At 36.0% G+C, this 24,185-nt stretch overlaps 1 protein-coding gene across 18 annotated transcripts in view; it reads left to right on the forward strand.

The window, feature by feature from the left end:
• The window catches only part of PTPRD (protein tyrosine phosphatase receptor type D), a 541,446-nt gene that overhangs the window by 328,943 nt on the left and 188,318 nt on the right, over positions 1-24,185 (forward strand). For all 18 annotated transcript variants that reach the window (XM_061132759.1, XM_061132767.1, XM_061132761.1 and 15 more), the window contains exons 7-10: positions 1-213; positions 2,969-3,550; positions 17,417-17,550; positions 21,519-21,663. The exon at positions 1-213 is cut by the window's left edge and continues 57 nt beyond it. In XM_061132759.1, the coding sequence (XP_060988742.1) occupies positions 1-213; positions 2,969-3,550; positions 17,417-17,550; positions 21,519-21,663 (1,074 nt within the window). The remainder of the gene's footprint in view (positions 214-2,968; positions 3,551-17,416; positions 17,551-21,518; positions 21,664-24,185) is intronic.

The following is a 24,185-nucleotide window of genomic DNA, read 5'->3' on the forward strand; positions in this document are numbered from 1 at the left end:
GTGGAAGTGTTAATATCACCTGTGTGGCTGTGGGGTCACCAATGCCTTATGTGAAGTGGATGTTGGGGGCAGAAGATCTGACACCTGAAGATGATATGCCAATAGGAAGAAATGTCCTAGAACTGAATGATGTAAGACAGTCAGCAAATTACACCTGTGTAGCTATGTCGACACTGGGTGTCATTGAAGCAATAGCACAGATCACTGTCAAAGGTATGCTCAGTAGTTCATGCTTGGAAGATCTGGGTACCCTCACATCAACTGACTAATGCCTCTACAAAGTCTGTTCTTGGAATCCTAAAATGAATCAGTTCATTGGTCAGTGTTTCACATATCATAGCCCAATCTTATTTGTGGTATCACGTTAGATACACATATCTTCTAGGTAGGCAGATTCTCTCTTAAAAGTATTGACAACCTAAGTCATGATAATTATCAAAATATTTAAGTGGTAGCCAGGCTCAGGCACTAACAGGGCAGGATGAGGAATGCTTAACATGCTCAGCTGTAATGGTTGGGATGATGTGTACAGGTTTTATATTCATCCAGAACCTTGAGAAGAGGTACATAACAGAAAAATCCAAGTAAGTGTTAATAAATGCTCAAAATCCCAGAAGACAAAAAAAAAAAAAAAAAGAGTTGAAATCAACATGGTCTAATAATAGATGCTTTAAATTTTTGATAGACCCTGCCATTAAAATGCAAAATGCAAGTGTGATTATATTCTGTTTTAGCTTCATCTCTCACCTTGTGTAGGTGAAGTGCTCAACAATTATTTTTTTCTTGAAATAAGGGTACTGACTCTAACCAAAGAAATATATGCCTTGGTTACTTTTGAATCAAAGTAGGGGAAATGAATATGTGAGGGAACCAACTCTTTTTACACAGTATTTATATAATTTTAGAAAACTTTCCTAAAATGAGTCAGTATGAGAGTAACTTTAGATTCTTGCAAATGTCTGGAACTATTGCAAAATGAACACAAATCATCTTCCCCTTCTAGGAATTGTGACCCAAAAAAAAAAAAATGGACCACACATATTGTAATCAGTGTCATACCTTTGACCAAATATACATACTTACTATATACCATATAAAATCAATAATGTGACAAAAGAACAAGGTACACACTGTTTTCAATAATTAATCATTTAAAATACTAATAGTAATGTTTCATTACATATAATTACTGTACTAAACATACTATTATAGACACAAAACCTGTACTGTATAATCAGCATCGCTTAGTGTAACTGAGAGTATCTGTTAAATATCAGTAAACACACATCTTTAATTAGCAATATTTTTACTTGCCTCAAGAATATAGAAAAGCATCTAGGGAAAATTCAGATTATCCGCTTTCTTGCAAAATGCCAGACCAGAATATTTAAACAATTGTCTTTTTATTATTATTTTCCATAAAATCCCTTGGCCAAATATTATCATTCCATGGTTCTTAGAGTCGTATGCAAATATTGAATCACCTTTCCCATACTAACCATGTCAGCTTTAAATATTTGAAGATTTACTAAAGACCTTCAAGAATGCAAAAGCAGGAGTCACATTAAACTAATATCTTGTTCAATTTCTTATCTTTGTTTTCCTGACTCTCACTACTTCCCTACCCCCTCCTCCTCCAACATAATTAATAAAACATGAGGGTGAAACTTGATGGCAAAAAGTGAATCGAAACTAAAAGCACCTTAAAGAGAGAAAGGACTCATTTATTCAGGTGGTCATTTCTCAATGCTTGTTAAAAACCTACTCAGGTCTAGACAGTGTTCTAGGTATTGTTGGTGTAACAGTGATTAAGTACAAGTTTGTTATTCTTGAAGAGTTACCGTTGTAAGGAGTGTTGTATTTTCTTTAAGTTGAAAAGGAAAGAAGAGTACTAAAGAACTGTTCATAGGAGGGTTACTTTCTGAGTTTTCTCTAAAAAATCAGCTTGTGAAATTCTCCTGTCTTCCCTAATACCGCTACCTTTCTGAATCACTGTCCAGGTGAGGTGCTTGACTATGAGGCCACCAGCGTAGATGGCTTTTATTCTTAGTTAGTAGCATTTTGAGTTGTGCTTTTCTTCTTAAAAAATGAACAAGATTTCTAAAATATGGATTTAATTGAAATGTTTTTCATGTAGCTGTAATATGATATTACTGATATTGGATATAGAATACATATTGTGACAATAAAATATTTAAAAAAGAGACTTGTGGATAGGCTTTAATTTAGTTCCTTCAACATATTTTGAATATTAAGTAAAAAAGCATGAATTTGAAATTGATTAATTTGAAATTATTATTCTTTGTTACCTTAAAATTATTGGTTAGATAATTTATTTAAAAAATTATAATACTGTTGTCTATGTCATACATCTTGAAAACAAAATGAATACTTTTATAGCAATTGAATACCATTTCATTATATTTAAAATTTTGCTCTTTTCAGTGTTTATTAGTATTTAGTTGTATCATTTTTTTGAAGCAAGAGTCTCATTGGCCAAGCTTTTGGTTATAATAATTGCAATGATTGGAACCACTGTTTTCTCAAGGTGACGGATACATTCTAAGAGCATTACTGGATTAGCTCATTAATCTTTACCACAAACTCATGAAATACAGTTACCCAACTGTACAATTCCAGTAATACATTTTTTCCTATTTTTCACATGAGAAAACTAAAGCAAACTGAAATTAAGCAATGTATCCAGAATCTCATAGATAATAAGTGGTGAATTTCGTTATCAGCCCAAAAATGCAATGCTATATAATCCACTTCTAGTCATCTGGGGTTTGTCACCTACACATGTCTTACTGTACATCCTGACCACTTAGAAAACTGTACTTTGCTATGATTTCACCTAATTAAATCTTCGCTAGATACACAATCCCATCATTCTAATACTAGAGTTATGGAATCTTGTGATATCGTGAAGAGGATGGGTGTTCACGGCCTTCTTTTCTCCCTCAAGCCTTACCCAAACCTCCAGGAACTCCTGTCGTGACTGAGAGCACAGCTACAAGCATCACCCTGACATGGGACTCCGGGAACCCTGAGCCTGTCTCTTACTACATCATTCAGCATAAACCTAAAAATTCTGAGGAACCTTACAAAGAAATTGACGGAGTGGCAACGACACGCTACAGTGTCGCCGGACTGAGCCCCTACTCGGATTATGAGTTCAGGGTGGTTGCTGTCAACAACATTGGGCGGGGGCCTCCCAGTGAACCCGTGCTGACGCAGACCTCAGAGCAAGCCCCGTCCAGCGCCCCGCGGGACGTCCAGGCGCGGATGCTGAGTTCCACCACCATTCTGGTACAGTGGAAGGAGCCTGAAGAGCCAAACGGACAGATCCAAGGATACAGAGTTTATTATACAATGGATCCCACTCAGCATGTCAACAACTGGATGAAACACAATGTAGCTGACAGCCAGATCACTACTATAGGCAACTTAGTGCCCCAGAAAACGTATTCTGTCAAAGTCCTGGCTTTTACCTCAATTGGAGATGGTCCTCTTTCAAGTGACATTCAAGTCATTACTCAGACAGGAGGTAGGTCTGGTTCTGAGTGGGGAGTGGGGTGGAGGAGACGAGTTGGCGCTAAGAAATGGCAGGGGCAAAAACAAAGATTAAAGATAGTAGAAGTTTGAGTTTTTGAGATTTGGAGTTTCTAAGTAAGGAGTTCAGGCATATGAAAAGGAACAGGCATGGATACTGAAAGACTATAAATAATACAGTCCTTTGAAAAGAGGATGTATTTAACATCTTTTTTTTTTAATTGAAATATGGTTGCTCTACAATATTACATAGGTTTCAAGTGTACCATATAGTGATTCACAATTTTTAAAGGTAATGCTCCATTTATGGTTATTATAAAATAGTGGCTAAATATTCCCCGTGTTGTGCAGTGTACCTTTATAGCTTATACCTAATGGTCTGTAACTCTTACTCTTCTACCCCTATATGTAGCATCCTTTCTTTTTGTATCCAAATGACTTGAAGCCTTTCTACAAGAGATGGATAAATGCACCCACCATGCAGCATTTAGAGAATAGAAGAACCGTGCCTCTTTATATTAGCAACTCTGATAGAATAGTACCAAAGTTTAGCTTTGTTGATTTTTGCTATGGTCTCTTTTGTTTCTTTTGCATTTATTTCTGCCCTAATTTTTAACGTTTCTTTCCTTCTACTAACCCTGGGGTTCTTCATTTCTTCCTTCTCTAGTTGCTTTAGGTGTAGAGTTAGGTTATTTATTTGACTTTTTTCTTGTTTCTTGAGGTAAGCCTGTATTGCTATGAACCTTCCCCTTAGCACTGCTTTTACAGTGTCCCATAGGTTTGGGTTGTTGTGTTTTCATTTTCATTCGTTTCTATGCATATTTTGATTTCTTTTTTGATTTTTTTCTATGATTTGTTGGTTATTCAGAAGCGTGTTATTTAGCCTCCATATGTTGGAATTTTTAAAAGTTTTTTTTTTTTTTTCCTGTAATTGAGATCTAATCTTACTGCATTGTGGTCAGAAAAGATGACTGGAATGATTTCAATTTTTTTGACTTTACCAAGGCTCGATTTATGGCCCAGGATGTGATCTATTCTGGAGACGGTTCCATGTGCACTTGAGAAAAAGGTGAAATTGATTGTTTTGGGGTGAAATGTCCTATAGATATCAATTAGGTCTAGCTGGCCCATTGGGTCATTTAAAGTTTGTGTTTCCTTGTTAATTTTCTGTTTAGTTGATCTATCCATAGTTGTGAGTAGGGTATTAAAGTCTCCCACTATTATTGTGTTATTGTTAATTTCCCCTTTCATTCTTGTTAGCATTTGCCTTACATATTGCGGTGCTCCTATGTTGGGTGCATATATATTTATAATTGTTATATCTTCTTCTTGGATTGATCCTTTCATTTAATCTGTGGAGGAGTGGATAATTCAAGATAAAGTTAAAACTAAAGTTAAAAACATTTGTCAGGAGGCCTTGGATATTTAAATAGCTTATATTTGCCAGGAAACAGCTTGCTTAAAAATTAACATTCTGTTAATGTTTTTCATTTTGTTTCTTTGTATGGGCTCACAGGTAAAGACAGTTACCAATGTCTGAGATCAAACTTTGGGGCCTTATTCACCCATTTTACTGGATGTTAGAGCAGACACCAATGATTTTATGAAGAAAAACTTGGTCCTTCTAGTAGTTTTATTTTTATAAGAGGATATCAGATTTCTGTGGTCTTAGATTCAAATTGATCAGTTCGTCATGGGATGAGTTTTGCCTGGGACATCCCAAGGGCAGAGGAGCCTGGTGGGCTACAGTCCCAATGGTTGGACCTGACTAAGCATGCACACACATACACGGGAATAAACCACAGTGGGTTTCATTTTAATTTTATTCTTAAATATCTGAGAGCTGTTCATGTGGCTATTTATTGTGTTGGAGTCTCTTAAACATGTATTGGGGCTTCCTGGTGGCTCAGATGGTAAAGAATCTGCCTGCAATGCGGGAGATCCAGGTTCAGTCCCTGGGTCAGGAAGATCTCCTGGAGAAAGAAATGGCAACCCACTCCAGTATTCTTGCCTGGAGAACCCCATGGACAAAGGCACCTGATGGGCTACAATCCATGGGATCGCAGAGTTGGACACGACTGAGTGACTGACGCTTTCAAACCTGCATTAATCTGTGATTGTCTTGGCGGCATGCCATTGGTTTCTGAGAATCCACATATGAACCATATAATTGGAGATCGTGTCTATAATCTGTAGTCATAGCTCATGGGTTATCCTGAGAATGAATTAATACATTTTCTCAGCTGTCAAAACTCGATAAACTTACGTTTAACCATTGACTTGTTTTTATGCTGTGGACTTTCTGAATCTTGTGGCTAATATTCACCTTGGCTACTAGAAATCTAGTATGTTTATAGCTCTCCTACCTTTATTTTCATACTGTTATTTGGTTCTTATTGGTTTGTTCATGGATTTATCACTTAAATATCAAAAAGATAACTGCAGAAGTGTTTTATCATAATTATGCTAAAAATCATCCATATATCGTCTCGATTTGACTTTTTCTGTATTCACAGTTCTTCTGTGTTTGTTATGTTAATATGCATGAAAGTATTATAGAGTAAGTTTTTCATAAGTTTCTCATTGAAAAATGTAGAAATCAGTGAATCTCATTCTTTTTCTTGACTGAAAATAGTCAACTGTTGGGATTATTTTTTATTATACTCTTCTAGCAGCTAAATAATCATTAAAGATATAAGAAAGTATATAGAAAGAGTATATACCTATACTCCAGTTCTAGATTTTTAGATTTTTCAGCTTTTATACTGTAAGAAACTCTGATCTTAGAGTAATGGAACCAAGGTTTGAATCCATAAGTTCCATTTTTAGCTCTATAACCTTTGAGAAGTTACTTCATCTCTCTGAACTTCAGTTTTCTCATCTAAAGTAATAACCCCCTTATAGAGTTTAGGGGTAGTAGTTTTTGTTATTTTTTCTTAATTTTCCTGAGGCTGCCGTACAAAATGCCACTTCCTGGGTGGTTGAAACAACAAAATTGGATCATCTTTTGTTGTAGTGACTAGAAGTTTGAGAACCAAGTGTGAGCAGGCTTGGTTCTCTCTGAGAGCTGTGAGGGAGGCCCTGGGGCTCACTCCTAGCTTTTGCTGGTTTGCTGGTAATCTTGGCTGTTCCTCAGCTTGTAGAAGCATCACTGTGATTTCTGCCTACATTGTTCATGGCCTTCTCCCTGGGTGCATGTTTCTCTGTTCAAATTTCCCTTTTTGTTAAGGCATCCGTCATAATGGATTAGGGCCCAACCTAATGATACCATGTAACCCTGGTAATAACTAATTGCATCTAATATACTGACTAATTATATCTGCAGTAATTTTATTTCCAAATAAGGTCACTTAATAAGGTTCTTGGTATTAGGAATTCAACATATGAATTTTTGTGGGAGACTCTTCAACCCGTAACAAGACTATCAATTAGATAATGGACAGAAATATTTTATAACTTCAGTTGTATATAATCATCATCATCACCATAACTAGCATGCCGGGCAGTCTGCTTCTGGGTGTATTAATTCTTCCTACTCATTTAGATAGATGTGGAATTATCTCAAGTAAATTGAGGATCAGTAAAGGTAAAAAGATTCAGTAACTTCCTTTGGGTCATAGGTTATTAACTGGACACTCTAGATTCTTTTAAGCACCATTATCTTTTCTGTTACTTTTCACAATTTTTACTTGGTCTTGGGGTATAGCTGATTGAGAAACAATGTTGTGATAGTTTTAGGTGAGTGGTGAAGGAACTCAGCCATGCCTACACATGGATCCACTCTCCCCGAACTCCCCTCCCATCCAGGCTGCCACATATCATTGAGCAGTTTCACGTGCTATGCAGTGTGTGCTTGTCGGTTATCCATTTTAAATACAGCAGTGAGTCCATGTCCATCCCAAACTCCCTAACTGCCCCCACCCCGCTTCCTTACCCCTGTCAGCCGTAGGCTTGTTCTCCAACTCTGAGTCTGTTTCCGTTTTGTCAATTCATTTTCATTCATTCTTTTTAGGTTCCATGTTTAAGGGATGTCTTATGATATTTCTCTTTCTCTGTCTCACTTACTTCACGTAGTAGGACCTTCTCTAGGTTCATGCATGTTGCTATACATGGAATTATTTCATTCCTTTTATGGGCTGGTTATATTCCATTGTACATATGTACCATGTCTCTTTATCCATTCCTCTGTCAATGGACTTTAGGTTGCTTCCATGTCTTGGATATTAGGTATTGTAAACAGTGCTGCATGAACCCTGGTGTACATGTATCTGTTTGGATCTTGTTTTTCTCCAGATATAGGCCCAGGAGTGGGATTGCAGGGTCATATGGAAGCTCTCTTTTTAATTTTTTAAGAAAACTCCATACCGTTGCTGTACCAATGTATATTCTACCAACAGTATGGGAGGGTTCCCTTTTCTCCACACCTTCCCCCGGCATTTATTCTTTGTGGATTTTTTCATGGTGGCCATTCTGGCTGCTGTAAGGTGATATCTCATTGTGGTTCTGGCTTGCATTTCTCTAATAATTAGCAACATGGAACACCTTCTCATGTCCCTGTTGGTCATCTGTATTCTTCTTTGAAGAAATGTTTATTTAGGTCTTCTGCCCATTTTGAGTGGGTTGTTTTGATACTGTTAAGCGTCATGAACTATTTGTCAGTTTTAGAGACTAGTGCCTTATTCCTTATCCTAATACCAACTGGTGGGTTGTCTTTTTGTTTTCTTTTTTGTTTCTTTTGCTGAAGCACCATTGTCTTTTAAATTAATAATTTACAAATGTCTTATTTTTTTGGTTCCTACTAGGTTTTTGAACAGAGGCAGGAAATACAGGGTTTCAAATGTTGTATCCAAGAATTAAGTATGATTTACTTCTGAAATACTTGCCATAGCTATTCGATTATCCCAGTACAGAGGTACACTAAACAATTTAGATAGGAAAAAATATATATTTATCTAAAAGAAGTAAAAGGAATACCTTTTTAATAAAAGGTTATTATACTTGATCACTAAATCTGGTTCTTAATTTTCTAACGACAAATTTTAGTGTGAATATCAAAGTGTTTCATTTTTCTTATGACAGGAAGATTTAGCTAAGAAACCAAATAGTTTCTGAAACTAAATTCAACCAAAACATAAGTATCTTTGAGAATCATGAGTATCCTTATCTTAAGAACATGGAGTGGCAGACGGTAATGCTTTCAGTCACAATTTAATGAAAGATATAGAACTGATGTTTCAATAGACCATATTTTGATTTTCTGTATTACCAGGGGACATAATGTAACATAAATCATTACTGAGTGAAGGTAATATTGTGACAGGAGCAATTGAGTTAATGTGATCCAGGGACTCTGTACCTTAAAAAAAATCTAGATGAATGGGTCACAGGTGCATTAGAGTAGCTGTTATCAATTTCTGTTTAACTTTTTTTTTTTACATTAAGGTATTTCCAAGAATCTTCCATAATAGTTGTAATTTTAATACCCATTGATTGAGAAGATATATAATGACATGATGACTTGTGCCTGCCAAGATCCATAGGCTAAGAAAACCTTCCAAAATGGCACAATGATTTGATCTGTTCTCCAGACTTAATTAACAAAGGCCATTTGATGTTAGTGGACACCTGCCAAATACAATGATGTTAGCTCTGATATAATTAATGCTGAGATGCTCTTGATTAGCTAATTCATAGAACCACTGCTCAGCAAAACATAAAACCATTATAAAATATTATTTTAGTTAGGTTATATAAAATTTAAGTTTATTCTCACTAATATTTTGTCTTTTCCGAACCTACAAAAATTAATGGGTCAGTAATATATCTATATGAACTTCTCAAATATATTTTAGTTTTGTATCCAGAGAGATATATATTGTATGTCTACTTAATCTGAAAGGTACATTCATTATGTTACCTATAATTGCCTGACAGTAATATTCCTGTTTTTGTTTACAATCAGACTCTGCAGAAACGGTATTTAGAAATAAAGTGAGCTTAAGAGGGACATTATTACTTTTGATTTTTTCTAAGATTACTGTCATACATATTGATATAAATGGAGTTGATGTAAATTCGTAACTTCTAGTAATATAGACAATCAAAATATCTATTGTTGTTGTTCAGTCACTTAGTTGTGTCCGACTCTTTGTGACCCCATGGACTGCAGCACACCAGACTTTCCTGTTCTTCACCATCTCCCAGAGCTTGCTCAAACTCATGTCCATTGAGTCGGTGATGCCATCCAACCATCTCATCCTCTGGCATCCCCATCTCCTCCTGCCTTCAATCTTGCCCAGCATCAGGGTCTTTTATAATGAGTCAGCTCTTTGTATCAGGTGGCCAAACTGTTGGAGCTTGAACTTCAGCATCAGTCTTTCCAATAAATATTCTGGGTTGATTTCCTTTACGATTGAGTGGTTTGATCTCCTTTTAGTCCAGGGGACTTTCAAGAGTCTTCTCTAACACCACAGGTCAAAAGCATCAATTATTCCATGCTCAACCTTCTTTATGGCCAGCTCTCACATCTGTACATGACTGCTGTCAAAACCATAGCTTTGACTGTAACTACACGGACCTTTGTCAGCAAAGTAATGTCTCTGCTTTTTAATAAGCTGTTCAGGTTTATCATAGCTTTTCTCCCAAGGAGCAAGCATATTTTAATTTCATGGCTCTAGTCACCATCTACAGTGATTTTCGAACCCAAGAAAATAAAATCTGTCACTGTTTCCATTGTTTCCCCCTCTATTTGGCCATGAAGTGATGGTACCAAATGCCATCATCTTAGTTTTTTGAATGTTGAGTTTTAAGACAGCTTTTTCACTCTCCTCTTTCACTTTCATCAAGAGGCTCTTTAGTTCCTCTTTGCTTTCTGCCATCAGGGTGGTGTCATTGCAAATCTGAGGTAGTTGATATGTCTCCCAGAAATCTTGATTCCAGCTTGTGCTTCATCCAGCCCAGCATTTTGCATGATGTACTCTGCATAGAAGTTAAATAAGCAGGGTGACAATATACAGCCTTGACGTACTCCTTTCCCAATTTGGAACCAGTTCCTTGTTCCATGTCTGGTTCTAACTGTTGCTTTTTGGCCTGTGTACAAGTTTCTCAGAGGGCAGGTAAAGTATAAAGTAGTCTGGTATTCCCATCTCTTTAAGAATTTTCCACAGTTTGTTTTGATTCACAAAGTCAAAGGTTTTAGTGTTTCAATGAAGTAGAAGTGGTTTTTTTTTTTCCTCTAATTCTGTTGCTTTTTCTATGATTCAGCATATGTTGGCAATTTGACCTCTGCTTTCTCTGCCTTTCTAAATCCATCTTGAACATCTGGAAGTTCTCGATTCACGTACTGTTGAAGCCTCGCTTGGAAGATTTTGAGCATTAGTTTAGTAGCCTGTGAAATGAGTGCAATAGTGTGGTAGTTTGAACATTCTTTGGCATTGTCTTTCTTTGGGATTGGAATGAAAACTGACCTTTTCCAGTCCTGTTGCCACTGCTGAGTCTTCCAGATTTGAACGCATTTTAAGTACAGCACTTTCACAGCATCATCTTTTAGGATTTGAAATAGCTCAGCTGGAATCCCATCACCACCACTTGCTTTGTTTGTAGTGATGCTTCCTCTGGCCCACTTGACTTTACACTCCAGGATGTCTGACTCTAGGTGTGTGATCACATCATCGTGGTTATCCAGGTCATTAAGATCTTTTTTGGTTTAGTTTTTCTGTGAATTCTTGCCACCTCCTCTTAATATCTTCTTCTTCTGTTAAGACCATACTGTTTCTTTCCTTTATTGTGCTTATTTTTCATGAAATATTCCCTTGGTATCTCTAATTTTCTTGCAGAGTTCTCTTGTCTTTTTCAATTCTGTTGTTTTCCTGTCTTTGCATTGTTTACTTAGGAAGTCTTTCTTATCTCTCCTTGCTCTTCTTTCGAATTCTGAATTCAGATGGGTATATCTTTCTTTTTCTCATTTGCCTTTTGATTCTCTTCTTTTCTCAGCTATTTGTAAGTTCCTCAGACAACCTTTGCCTTTTTGTGTATCTTTTTCTTGGGTATCTATTTATAGTCAGTAATATAGTCCCTTAATTAAGAATATTAGTGCAGATGAAACTATCACATAATCTTTAAATGATTTTAAATATTAAAAAGTTTTGGTTAAAATGATTATTTTCTAAATGTATGGATTAATCATCCAGAGTTTCCATAGCTTTACCTTCTGGCATTATAATTACTTGTGACTAGTTCACCTAGGAAATACATGGACCGCATGGCCATTGACAAGGGAAGTATTTATGTTATGTTAGAAAAAAACTCTCTGCTATGGAAAAACACCTTTGGAAAAGATGTCTGTTATAGTTTTCTCATGTATGTAATTATATAAGAATTTAGGATAACTATATTTTACAAAAGAAGTACAAATAAAACTCTTCTAAAGAAATGTAATAAATTAACATCTTAAACCTGTGCACTGAAATAAATATTGTATGTTGTTCATGCTAATGGGACAATCCTAAAACTGTTAAATCCTAATGCATGTCTTTTTTCTGAACTTTCTTTAGAAAACATATCTGACCTCTAATTTTTCTATGCATTCAATAGATTCTTGGAAAAAGTACTGATTTTTATGTGCAGACCTTAATAGTATAGGTCTTTGAAAGGAAAATAATTATATGTATTTACTAAGTAAATATTAATGAGTGGTATCAACTTTAAGCATTTTGAAGAAGCAAAATTGTTATAGAACTATGACATTTTAGAGACATTGTGCTTTAGATTTCCAGAATTTTTAAATCTTTCATTACTTTTAAATATAGATCAACAAGTCGATATTAAAAAAAAAAACAAGTCAATATAGGGAAATTAGAAAAGACTGATTTCCAATAACAAAAATTTAAATGCTTTTTCTAGGTTGTTTTAGCAGTGAGTAAAGGAGCTATGGCTGTAAATACAACTGTAATAAAATTTAACTTTTTCTTATTGATGTTTAATGACAGTTGAGAGTAAGATTTATGCAGGTGCTTGTGCATTAAGTACTACTTTTGTCAATAATATATCTGTAGCACTTACAAATCAGACTCCTTGTTTGAATTTGGTTTTGTTTTACTACCACTATAATTCTGGCTGTTGTTTTTATTGTTTTTGTTACCCTTTGTCAATATGCTAGATACCCACATTTAAAAATATGTACCTTATTAGAGCACTAGCTATTTTAACAATAAGGTATTTGGGTTGGTTTTTTTTTTTTTTGTCTCTTTGGTACATTTCATATTTATACTATGGTGAGGTAAAATTGTTTTTTAGCCAGCTTATATGTGTGCTAACCTGTTTCTCTTCTAAAATCTACTGAAATTTGATTTCTTCTAATTATCAAAGTTTAAATGTCATGCAGATTTCCTTTTCACTTCTTATTCGTTCTCCATTCTCTTTGAGTTGCCTTCAGATATTTGTATGGAGTATAATTGTATTACTATGCAAATATTTTACACTTCTCAATGGGTTATAATCTTATTTTAGGAAATTGATCACTCATATTTATATTTCTTTGTGGATATTAAATAAGCAATTAAGAAGAAGCATATAACAACACCACTTCACCAAATATAAGGATTTCTTAAATAGAATTTTAAAGAAAAACTATTTCTACATTCTTTTTCTTTTTCCACATGTATATTTTTTTGGTTTCTGGTCACAGTTACTGCATTTACATTTCTGGGTGAGTTTTGTTGTTGTTGTTGTTCTTCTTCTTCTTCTTCCATACGTATTCCAGAATCTTAGATTTTCCCATAAAATGAATCTTAGGTTCATTAGTGAGAGAAATGGTACAAAATAGGAAAGTTCTTAATAGAATAAAAATTAAATGTACATAGTCTAACATGAAGTAAATGAGATAAAAGAATGTCGGTAAGTTTGAGGTGTAAACATTGTGAGAGTATTAAATATATATATATATGGGGGGGGCGGGGAAAGGGGAGAGGGAGGGAGACAGTAAGGGAAGGAGAGAAAGAGGGAAAAGGGATATGGAAGAAGACAAATATAAATGTTAATAGAGCCTTTGTAGCATCGTATTTGGTGTAAAATTCTGACAGATGATGAAATTTCCCCTGTGTGTCCAAGTGGCACAGACAAAATAAATATGACAGTTGGGAGTCCACTAAAGTGTTTTCTTCTAAACATGTATTATAATCATTAGGACTAATTTGTTTGGGGAATATATAAATAAATACATTAATATCATAGCTTTTTTTTTTTTCCTTTGAAGCCTCAGCTTCAGTATGGATGTTTCAGCACTGACTAAATGCTACTGAGGAAGCAATATCTTTAGGTGAACCACAGTTTCCTGGTGGCTCAGACAGTGAAGAATCTGCCTGCAGTGCAGGAGACCTGGGTTGAATTCCTGAGTTGGGAAGATTCCCTGGAGAAGGGATAGGCTCCCCACTCCAGTATTCTTGGGCTTCCCTGTCTGTGTGCAATGCAGGAGACCTGTGTTCAATCCCTGGGTTGGGAAGATCCCCTGGAGGAGGGCATGGCAACCCACTCCAGTGTTCTTGCCTAGAGAATTCCAGAGAGAGAGGAGCTTGGAAGGCTGCAGTCCATAGGTTTGCAAAGAGTCAGATAGGATTGAGCGACTTTCACTTGCTCCATTCCCAAGAAAGTCTGAGTAGTCTCATCTGTAAGACACACGTGGGCACAGAGCCTGATATAACAAAAAGATCTTTTAAGCCCTGGTCCATATGCTAGATTTTGTCTGTGGACATCTTTTGCCCAATACAGTGTTTTTCATTTCATTTCAGCTGTTTGTTTATTTAAGATTATAAAGAAGTTGAAAGATTTTACCTAGAAGATTGATTATCAACTTCTGTTGAAATATCAGAAGCTTGGGCAAGGCTGAACCCACATCCCACAAGGCAGCAGTCTACTGGCTCAGAGCATCACTGACTCCTTCTGGTGGCCAAGGCATTCTCCCGTGACCCCAGGTCGATTATGGCCTCCTCATCTGCCTGGCATTTCTAGGCACTGGTGTTTCTACTACAAGTTTGCAATCTAATAAATTGTCTGCCAGCCCACTTCAAAAGAAGATGGTGAAAGCAGAGGAGGAGAACCTCATTGTATTATGTAGCAGAGGAGGACAACCTCATTGTATTATTTAAAAAGTCTCACTATCCAGTCCCGTGATCACTACTTACTTACTTTGTACAAGGATAAAATGAACATTTGCACCCTCTGAGACTTTGATGTAGCTATTTCATTATTTAGAAAGAGAAGGCTTTGAATAGAACCAAACAGAATTAGGGGGATTAAAGGAAGTGTATGGCACTAAACAAGGATGAAACATCGGGACCTACCAGGAATTTGTTTGAGACAAATTAAAAGCAAAAAAGTAAACAGTTTAAGTAAGAAAAAGTTAATTAGATCCCACAATGTTTGCAGCCACTGTCACTCAATGTATTATTAGCATTAGCAGGGAGGAAATATATAACCAGCATTTATTATCCTGAGAGCAGCCTTTCAGTACTGTCTATGTTGTTAATTCTTGACAGGACTTTATTCGGTTTGGATTATGTCAGAAGTTATCACAAGGTGTTCTTCCCCAGACTTCTGGAAGTTGGAATAAAACTAGAAAAAAGAAGTGACTGCATACATATGCATAGGCGTGTGTATTTTTAGATTGAGAAAACCTTTCATCGTCTGAATATTAGAATTCAAACATCATTCCCCCGTCTGTCTGATCATTCTTGGCTTCCATTGTTGCTCCTGCCTGTGACATTGGTATTCTCCTTTTAAAAATGATACATTTTCTCTTTGATTTGCTATTTGCCTGATTGTTTTCTTTTTTCCCTCTGTTCTACCTTCTCTTGCTCTTGATCTCTCTATCTTTTGTCTCTACCTCTCACCTCTCAGTGTGAATGATTGTATTAGGTCACCTGTTGGGCAGGTACTTTAAAAAAATAGATATCCAGTTCAGAAAGTACATTCCTGGAGGCATTAAATTAATGAGTATCTCAAAGCCTGTGGTGCAACAGGGGAGAAAAGATTAATTAGAAATATGAATCACTGATTATTGGTGGCCCTACACATCAGTCCAGACATGAATGTGTGCACTTGTTCACACACACACTCACAGGTTAACAGACCAGATGAGGAATAAAATGATAATTAGGGATCCCAGAAACCATTGTAGGTCCTTTTAAACTTGAATCTCTCTTTCAAACAAAAGGCAGTTTTTTAGTCATACTGCAGAGAGATGACTACATAAAGAAAAGGAAGCATTACATTTTATATTTCCAACGACTTTCTTTCTGAAAATGATGCTTTAATTATTGTTTAAGAAATTGATGTCATACATCAGCTACAAGTTACGTTGTTTGTACATATTTTTGCATGCTTATGCTCATTTGCCAAAAATACTTGAGGTGTTCTTTTCTCCTCTGGTGTGGAGTATTATTCTAGTCTTTTTTTTTTTTTTTTTTAATTTAAATATACACATAATTCTCATGTGAACTTGTGGGCATACGGACATATATTCAGGTATGGCACTTTGAAACATACCATAATATCAGGAGTAATGATCAAAATATTTAGTGGCCACCAAGAAATGGGCACCAGCCAGAGTAGACATTGGGCAAGAACAACGTAAGTAAGGGTAATTGTGCCACTGATGCTCTGAAGTGCATTAGCCTTGTATATAAAGGGTAGAGGACCTCCTGGGATTAGGTGCTAACTAGGAGGTTGGTGTTAGTAAAATTTTTTCTAATCCAACATTTGGGTAAGGTGTTTTCAACTAGATCCAGTTCTTGATTTCATCTTATATATAGCTGTTCCAAATTGTCTATTGCATGGATTACATGACCAAAGTACAAATTACAGATGACCTCTGTTAAATTCCTACGAAAGTGAAAGTGTTAGTCGCTTAGTCATGTCTGATTCTCTGTGAGCCCATGGACTGTAGCTTACCACGCTTCTATGTCCATGGAGTTCTCTAGGCAAGAATATTGAAGTGGGTTGCCATTCTCTTCTCCAGGGGAACAGCTCAACCCAGGGATCAAACCCTGGTCTCCCGTATTGCTAGCAGATTCTTTACTGTCTGAGCCACCAGGGAAACCTGTATTAAATTCATATAGTTGTGATTTTAAGTGTAGTCTATACACTTTTTAACTGGTGTAGTAATTTAGCTCTTTCTCACTTGGGACAAAATTAAATTTATATTGATCTAGTATATTAACTCATGTAAACTCATTTAGAGGTTATAAAGAATTGTTAGTGTTAGGTTTTTAAATTCTCTTTATTTTCATCTGTTTAAAAATGGGTTGGTAACAAAAAATACTAATGATTATGCTTGACTATAGATTTTGCTAATGGAGTGAAGGTGAGATTTTATAAACCTAATTGGAAATTGTTTTGAAAGTAAACTATAGTACTAAAAAAGTAAGTTCCTCCTCAGTTGTAAAATAGCAAGAGCTTTTATGTATTTAACATTTGATGTGATTTAGGCAATATTCATTCCAAGTGCTTTATATAAATCATGTTTATTGCTTACAACAATATCATCACATTTACTGCTGAAAACAATATTATAGTAAATATTAACCTTAAAGTTGAATTCAGAAACTGATATATTTACATTTGCTAATTTCACATCTTACATATATATAAAACCACTCAAGGATAAGGACAATATTCATAACATTGTCCATATCCCTTAAAGGAGAAAAAGTGGGCTTTGCATTCACAGGTTAACCTGCACAGTGTAGGAAACCTTGCTGTCCACTAAACTAATACATGTAAACATTGAAAGGTTAAACAATTAATGCAAGAATTTCTGATTATTTCTGGTAACGGTGAGCTTAATCCTTCACTTTCTTGTTTTTAGTCCCAGGGCAGCCACTAAATTTCAAGGCAGAACCTGAATCCGAAACAAGTATTTTGCTTTCTTGGATGCCTCCACGTTCAGACACCATCGCCAGCTATGAACTGGTCTACAAAGATGGGGAGCATGGGGAGGAGGTAAGACTGTGCTTCTCACCTTGTCACCATTCATGGCATCGAGACACGATTCTCATTCTGTGTACTTACCCAAGTTCCATTAAAAGGTCAGATATCTACTGAGGACCTTGGTGGAAAAGATTTATTTATAAAAAGAGAAAATTGACAAAAAGGAAAAAAAAAGGAGTATTTGGAGACTTGATGGGGGTAGGACAGAAGAGACAAAAAAATCAGCTATTGTCTCTAATGAATTGTTTTTTTTTAATTCGGGTTTCCAAGATACTTACGGAAGTATCGGGTTGTAAAAGAATATACTCCTTGAGATTTGGAGATTTCCTTTCTTTGTCTTCTGCATTAAAGTACTTAAGTCACAGTTAACACTTGACTAAGTGAGCGCCAAGGCTTTGGGTAGATGAATTTTTCCGAACTGGTTTCAGAGAAAAATGCCCCAGAGCAAATGTTCATTTGTATGCCATTGATTGTTTGATATGAGTGTGTATCTATCTATCTATATATCTATAACTATAGCTATAGCTGTACCAGCACCTATATGCTTCCCAGGTGGAACTAGTGGTAAAGAACGCACCTGCCAATGCAGGAGACACAAGAGATGTGGGTCCAAACCCTAGGTTGGGAAGATCTTCCGGAGGAAGTGATGGCAACCCACTTCAGAATTCTCTACCAGAGAATCCCCGTGGACAGAGGAGCCTGGAGGATTACAGTCTGTAGGATTGCAAAGAATCAGATGCGAATCAACTTGGCACACACACACACACACACACACACACACACATATGCACACACACATAATTTGATTATGTTATGGAAATAAAATATAGAAGGCTAGAAATTGTTAATAGTTACTAAAAAGAGAAATAAAAATCAGAACATATGTTTAGAGGTACTATAATAAGGGTTTCACATATATTAACTCAATCAGCCTCTATTATTAATCTGTTTCACATATTAACAAAATGGATACACAGAAACAAGTTGAAGTATTTCCCCAAAGCCTCATACTAGACAATTTCTAGAATCTGTTCTCTTGACTTCATGATACACTGGCCCATGGGTATACTTTGAACAGATTCTATAAATCACTATCAAGCTACATCTAATATTTTCAGAATGGGAATATGTGATGATAATATATATTTTGTTTGTTATCATGAAACTCATTGGGGAACATCAGGACAAAAAAGTGTATAAAACTATATGTGAAAACTCAATTCACCAAGCCATTTTATTATATCTCTTAGCAGTCTTTGTCTTAAAAAAAGCCAACCTCACAAAGCAAAACAGCCCTGATTTCTAACAAACAGTACTTTTTTAAAAGACTCACATACTCAGGGAACTATTACCAATTGACTGGTAGCTCATCATTTTGAATGCTATACTAAGTTAATGTTATTAAACCTGCTTTATTACATCTCTGAAGTGAGCAGGTTCTAAGAGCAGTGCTTTTAGGTTTAGCTATCAAAGCCAATTCCAATTAATAACTCAAAACATTCTAGAACCAAAGCATTGATATAAGTACTCATGTTACAAATGTTGTAGTACAACATAAAATAGCATTAAATTATTTAAAGTCCTTCAGTTCAGTCGCTCAGTCATGTCCAACTCTTTCCGACCCCATGAACCGCAGCACGCCAGGGCTCCCTGTCCGTCACCAACTCCCAGAGTCTACCCAAACCCAGGTCCATTGGATCGGTGATGCCGTCCAACCAGCTCATCCCCTGTCATCCCCTTCCCCTCCTGCCCTCAATCTTTCCCAGCATCAGGGTCTTTTCAAATGAGTCAGCTCTTCACATCAGGTGGCCAAAGTATTGGAGCTTCAGCTTCAACATCAGTCCTTCCAATGAATATTCAGGACTGATTTCCTTTAGGATGGACTGGTTGGATCTCCTTGCAGTCCAAGGGACTCTGAAGAGTCTTCTCCAATACCACAGTTCAAAAGCATCAATTCTTCGACACTCAGCTTTCTTTATAGCCCAAGTCTCACATCCATACATGACCACTGGAAAAACCACAGCCTTGACTAGACAGACCTTTGTGGACAAAGTAATGTCTCTGCTTTTTAATATGCTATCTAGGTTGGTCATAACTTTCCTTCCAAGGAGTCAGTGTCTTTTAATTTCATGGCTGCAATCACCATCTGCAGTGATTTTAGAGCCCCCCAAAATAAAGTCTGCCACTGTTTCCACTGTTTCCCCATCTATTTGCCATGAAGTGATGGGACTGGATGCCATGATCTTAGTTTTCTGAATGTTGAGCTTTAAGCCAACATTTTCACTCTCCTCTTTCACTTTCATCAAGAGGCTCTTTAGTTCTTCTTCACTTTCTGCCATAAGGGTGGTTTCATCTGCATATCTGAGGTTATTGATATTTCTCCTGGCAATCTTATTTCCAGCTTATGCTTCCTCCAGCTCAGCGTTTCTCATAATGTACTCTGCATATATGTTAAATAAGCAGGGTGACAATATACAGCCTTGACGTACTCCTTTTCCTATTTGGAACCAGTCTGTTGTTCCATGTCCAGTTCTAACTGTTGATTCCTGACCTGCATACCCAATTAAAAATAAAAGCAGTTATGAGAGGGCTGGTCTTTTGGCAATGGTATGGGTACTTGATTGTTGGCATCCCTACTCTGCTTTACAAATGTTTATTTAGGAAATTCCTTTTTTTCTTATTATTTGGTAAGTCTAAAATTTGTGAATGCTTTTTCATTTGCAAGCTAGAACACCCTAAGGATGTTTTCTTTAGTTTTATATTTGAATTCCCCTTCACTGATTTCTGGTTTGTGTGAATGCCAAACACTGTTTAATAAAAAGCCTTATAAGATTATTGATGCCATTACAAGATTACATATTAGTGTGTTTTTTAAGATTTGCTACAGACTCATGTTCAATCTGAGATTGATTACCCATAGATAGCTATATTTTTGCTAAAACAGCAAAGGCAGATTTCAAGCATGAAAATAAGAGTTACAACATTCAATTAAAAAAAAAACAAATTTCAGAAGCCCTTTATGGTGTTAGGTTATAGAAGAGTGTGGTTTCTTTTTCCTACCTGTAGGCACTATGATGCAGGGAGCTCAAATCTGGTGCTCTGTGACAACCTAGAGGAGTGGGATGGGGTGGGAGGAGGGAGGGAGGTTCAAGATGGAGGGGACATACATCATGCCTATGGCTAACTCATGTTGATGTAAGGCAGAAGCCAACACAATATTGCAAAGCAATTATCCTCCAATTGAAAATAACTTAAAAAATTAATTTGAAATCAACCTAGAGTAATGATTTGGTTTCATTTACATTATCCAGCTTTCTTCAGTAACAGCTGATTTTTATCCCTGCAAACCGTGGCAATTTCAGATCTCTTTCATAACACTGTCATATAAACTGTATGCCAGTTTCCATTGTTATGTTACTTCTGGCCACGTTTTCTTTGCCCATACTTGGGTTTTAGGCTGTCATGGGGAATGAGCTGGACATCTCTTCAGATGGACTGTTGGGCACAGTCGCTGTCAGGAGTGGGTATCACTTTCTATTCTGGACTGTGTCACAACCACACACATGCCTTGAAGTTTAAATGCCTTCATGGGTGGTGGCCTGTCACTGCCCTTATCTGATGTATTTGAAACACTGTGTCATCATTAAATAGATCCTTGACGTCCTTTTTTCTAGCTGTCTTACTTGTAGAAACTTACCACTCCATTATTCTTGCCTGGGAAATCCCGTGGACAGAGGAGCCTTCTTGGCTACAGTCCATGGGGTCGCAGAAGCTTGGACACAGTTAGCAACTAAAAAACAACAATCTTCAATATATGATTCCCTTAGTGGGGTCCTTGATACTCACTGTTGATTCTGTTTCTGATATTTTGATAACATTATAACCCTGATGACAGAAATCTGATATTCTGGGCAGTGTGATAAAAATATATGCACAGATTTTAATGAAGATGATCAAGTCCCCTTGTTACATATCCACAGCAGCGGATCACCATTGAGCCAGGGACATCGTACAGACTGCAAGGGCTGAGACCAAACAGCTTGTACTACTTCCGTCTGGCAGCACGCTCTCCCCAAGGCCTGGGTGCTTCCACAGCTGAAATATCAGCCAGAACCATGCAGTCAAGTAGGTGTCTCTCTTTGCTTATTTTCTGCCCTTTTTTTTTCACTAGGAAATGTTGCCAGCTTTTATCCTCACCAACAGACTTGCTAATTCATATTCTTTTAATAGTTGGTAGTCTCTGTATCAGCAAGTGTCCAGTTTTAGAGATTAGGGTATCAAGACCTTGGTTTTCATACTGGATCCAAATGACAGATCCCATTCTCTCACTCCTGGAATTGGAAATCATTTAGAGAAGTTAGGAAACCTCCTTGAGAAAAATGGGTAAAAGCGTTGGATCAGGCCCCAGTTAATGAATTATAAAGTTGTAAAGCGAAATTCAAGTTGAGAACACTGCAAAATAATCAGAGGAGGGCTTAGTAAAGATAGCAAAAGACCAAACTTGCACCTTTTTTAAGGACACAGATTTTAACTTTGCTAATGACCAAGTCTTCATGTCACATATTTGTTCCTAGTTTGTTGTTGACTTTGCAAATAGTTCATGTGAAAATTTGAAACATTCACAGAAAATCTGTATTTGGACAAATTTAGGAACAATGGAATAATCACAAGTATACTGGCAATCCTAAATTGTATGTTGTTTCCTCAGGTTTCTTTTCATTTGGAGACTATTACTCTAAAGCATAGTTGTGTTTATCACAATGGAATTCATTGTGTCTAAGGAGGACTGCTCTGTATAATGTATTATATGCCAGGTTGTTTTTGATGGAAAGTCTGGTGGCTTATATACTACTACTGTTTGCTCTTTATTAATAAGTTTCTACAATTTATTAAACAACTATGTTTCTTGAACAGTATTTTGGTGTTTCCTTAGATTTTAAAAATATTTTATATTTTATATGTGATTTGTGATATAGTGACATAGATATGTACAAATGAATATATGGAATTTCATAAAGAGGATGTTCTGTTGACCTAATTTTTAGACCTATCAGAGAACATGAAATTTATAGAATTTAGAAACTGAGTTTCCTTTCATATAAGCAAGTCTTCCAGAATTTCATTTTCTATAGATAAATCTTTCAGTTTTTGATGATAAAATTCATAGTTTTCCTCAGCATATGATCATTCATATGAAAAGTATTAGTATTCTGTTGCTTAATCCCTTACTGATTATAGCTTATTCCTGTAACATTCCCTTTCTTCTAAAACTCAAACATGTAAATCAGTGCAGTATTGTATGTCTCCTTTGAGTTCCAGGCAGGCTAATAAGTAATATTGCAGAAGATAACTCTTAAAATCAGACATTTAATTAACAGAAAGGTGACACGCTTTAATATTATATTTTGCATGTTTTTTTACAAACTTGAGTTTTTTTTGCATACATGCTTCTCTGGTGGCTCAAATGATAAAGAATCCGCCTGCATTGCAGAAGACCTGGGTTTGATCCCTGGGTTGGGAACAACCCCTGGAGGGGGGCATGGCTACCTACTCCAGTATTCTTGCCTGGAGAAGTCCATGGACAGAGGAGCCTGGCGGGCTACAGTCCCTGGGGTCACAAAGAGTGGGACACGATGGAGTGACTAAGCACAACACAGCATATACACACATAGATACTTCCATACAGACAGAATGCACTTTTTATAACCCCATCAGAAGCTTATCTGCGCTTTATTTTATTAGAGTTTCAAGTGGTGTTGCATATACTCTTGCAGAATAGGAGGTCTGAGGGTAGGAATGCAGTGAAAACCAAATCAGTTTTTTAAAAAGAATTACAAATGAGTCTTTGCTGTTACATGAACACCTCCATTTATTATGAATGATAGTGCATATGAAATAGTTTCATAATTTGAGATATAAGAACCTATAGTCAGAATCAATAAAAATGATGTTCTTGTGATTTTGCAAATCTTATACCAGATTTACAAGGCTGTTTCATGATAATTTTCTTTTTGTCTGTACAAAGATCTTTTCATTTTGATTGCCTATAGTGAAGAACACAAGACATGTAAATTAAGAAAGACTGATAATCGTCTATATAATCAGATATACCTGACACTACATATTATTAAGGTTCACAGAATGTAAAGAACTACTCAGACTGCATGTTCAAATACAAAAAAAAAAAAAAAAAATAGAAATGTTTTACTCTTCAATCATATATATTGTCTTATATATGCATATGTATTTACATATATCTTATCCAAATTCTTTGTGCTTCTTTAGGAATATATATTACTAACTTGAAAAATAACTTATAATAGTAGTCACATTGTTCTTTCTTGCTTTTTTTCAAATAATGATATGTTTGATTTATTTGATGGAAAAGAATTACTCAGAAGGTGACTAGTTTATATTAGAATGGGCATTAAGAAAGTTTATCTTTTAACTGTCATGTAAATTCTACTTTATATGAATGGTTAATATACAAAATGGAAAGAGCTACATACAAAGTGGAAGATAAGTCATAGCTTTCCCAGATGGTTCTCAGGATTTTTTTAAACTTCTTTTTAATGGCTGTGTTATTGACATTTTGAAAGGGATAGATGATTTTTATTGATTTTATTGAAATTTGCTGGTGGGATCTA

Source organism: Dama dama, chromosome 29 (genome assembly GCF_033118175.1).
Source record: "Dama dama isolate Ldn47 chromosome 29, ASM3311817v1, whole genome shotgun sequence".
NCBI classification, from domain to species: domain Eukaryota; kingdom Metazoa; phylum Chordata; class Mammalia; order Artiodactyla; family Cervidae; genus Dama; species Dama dama.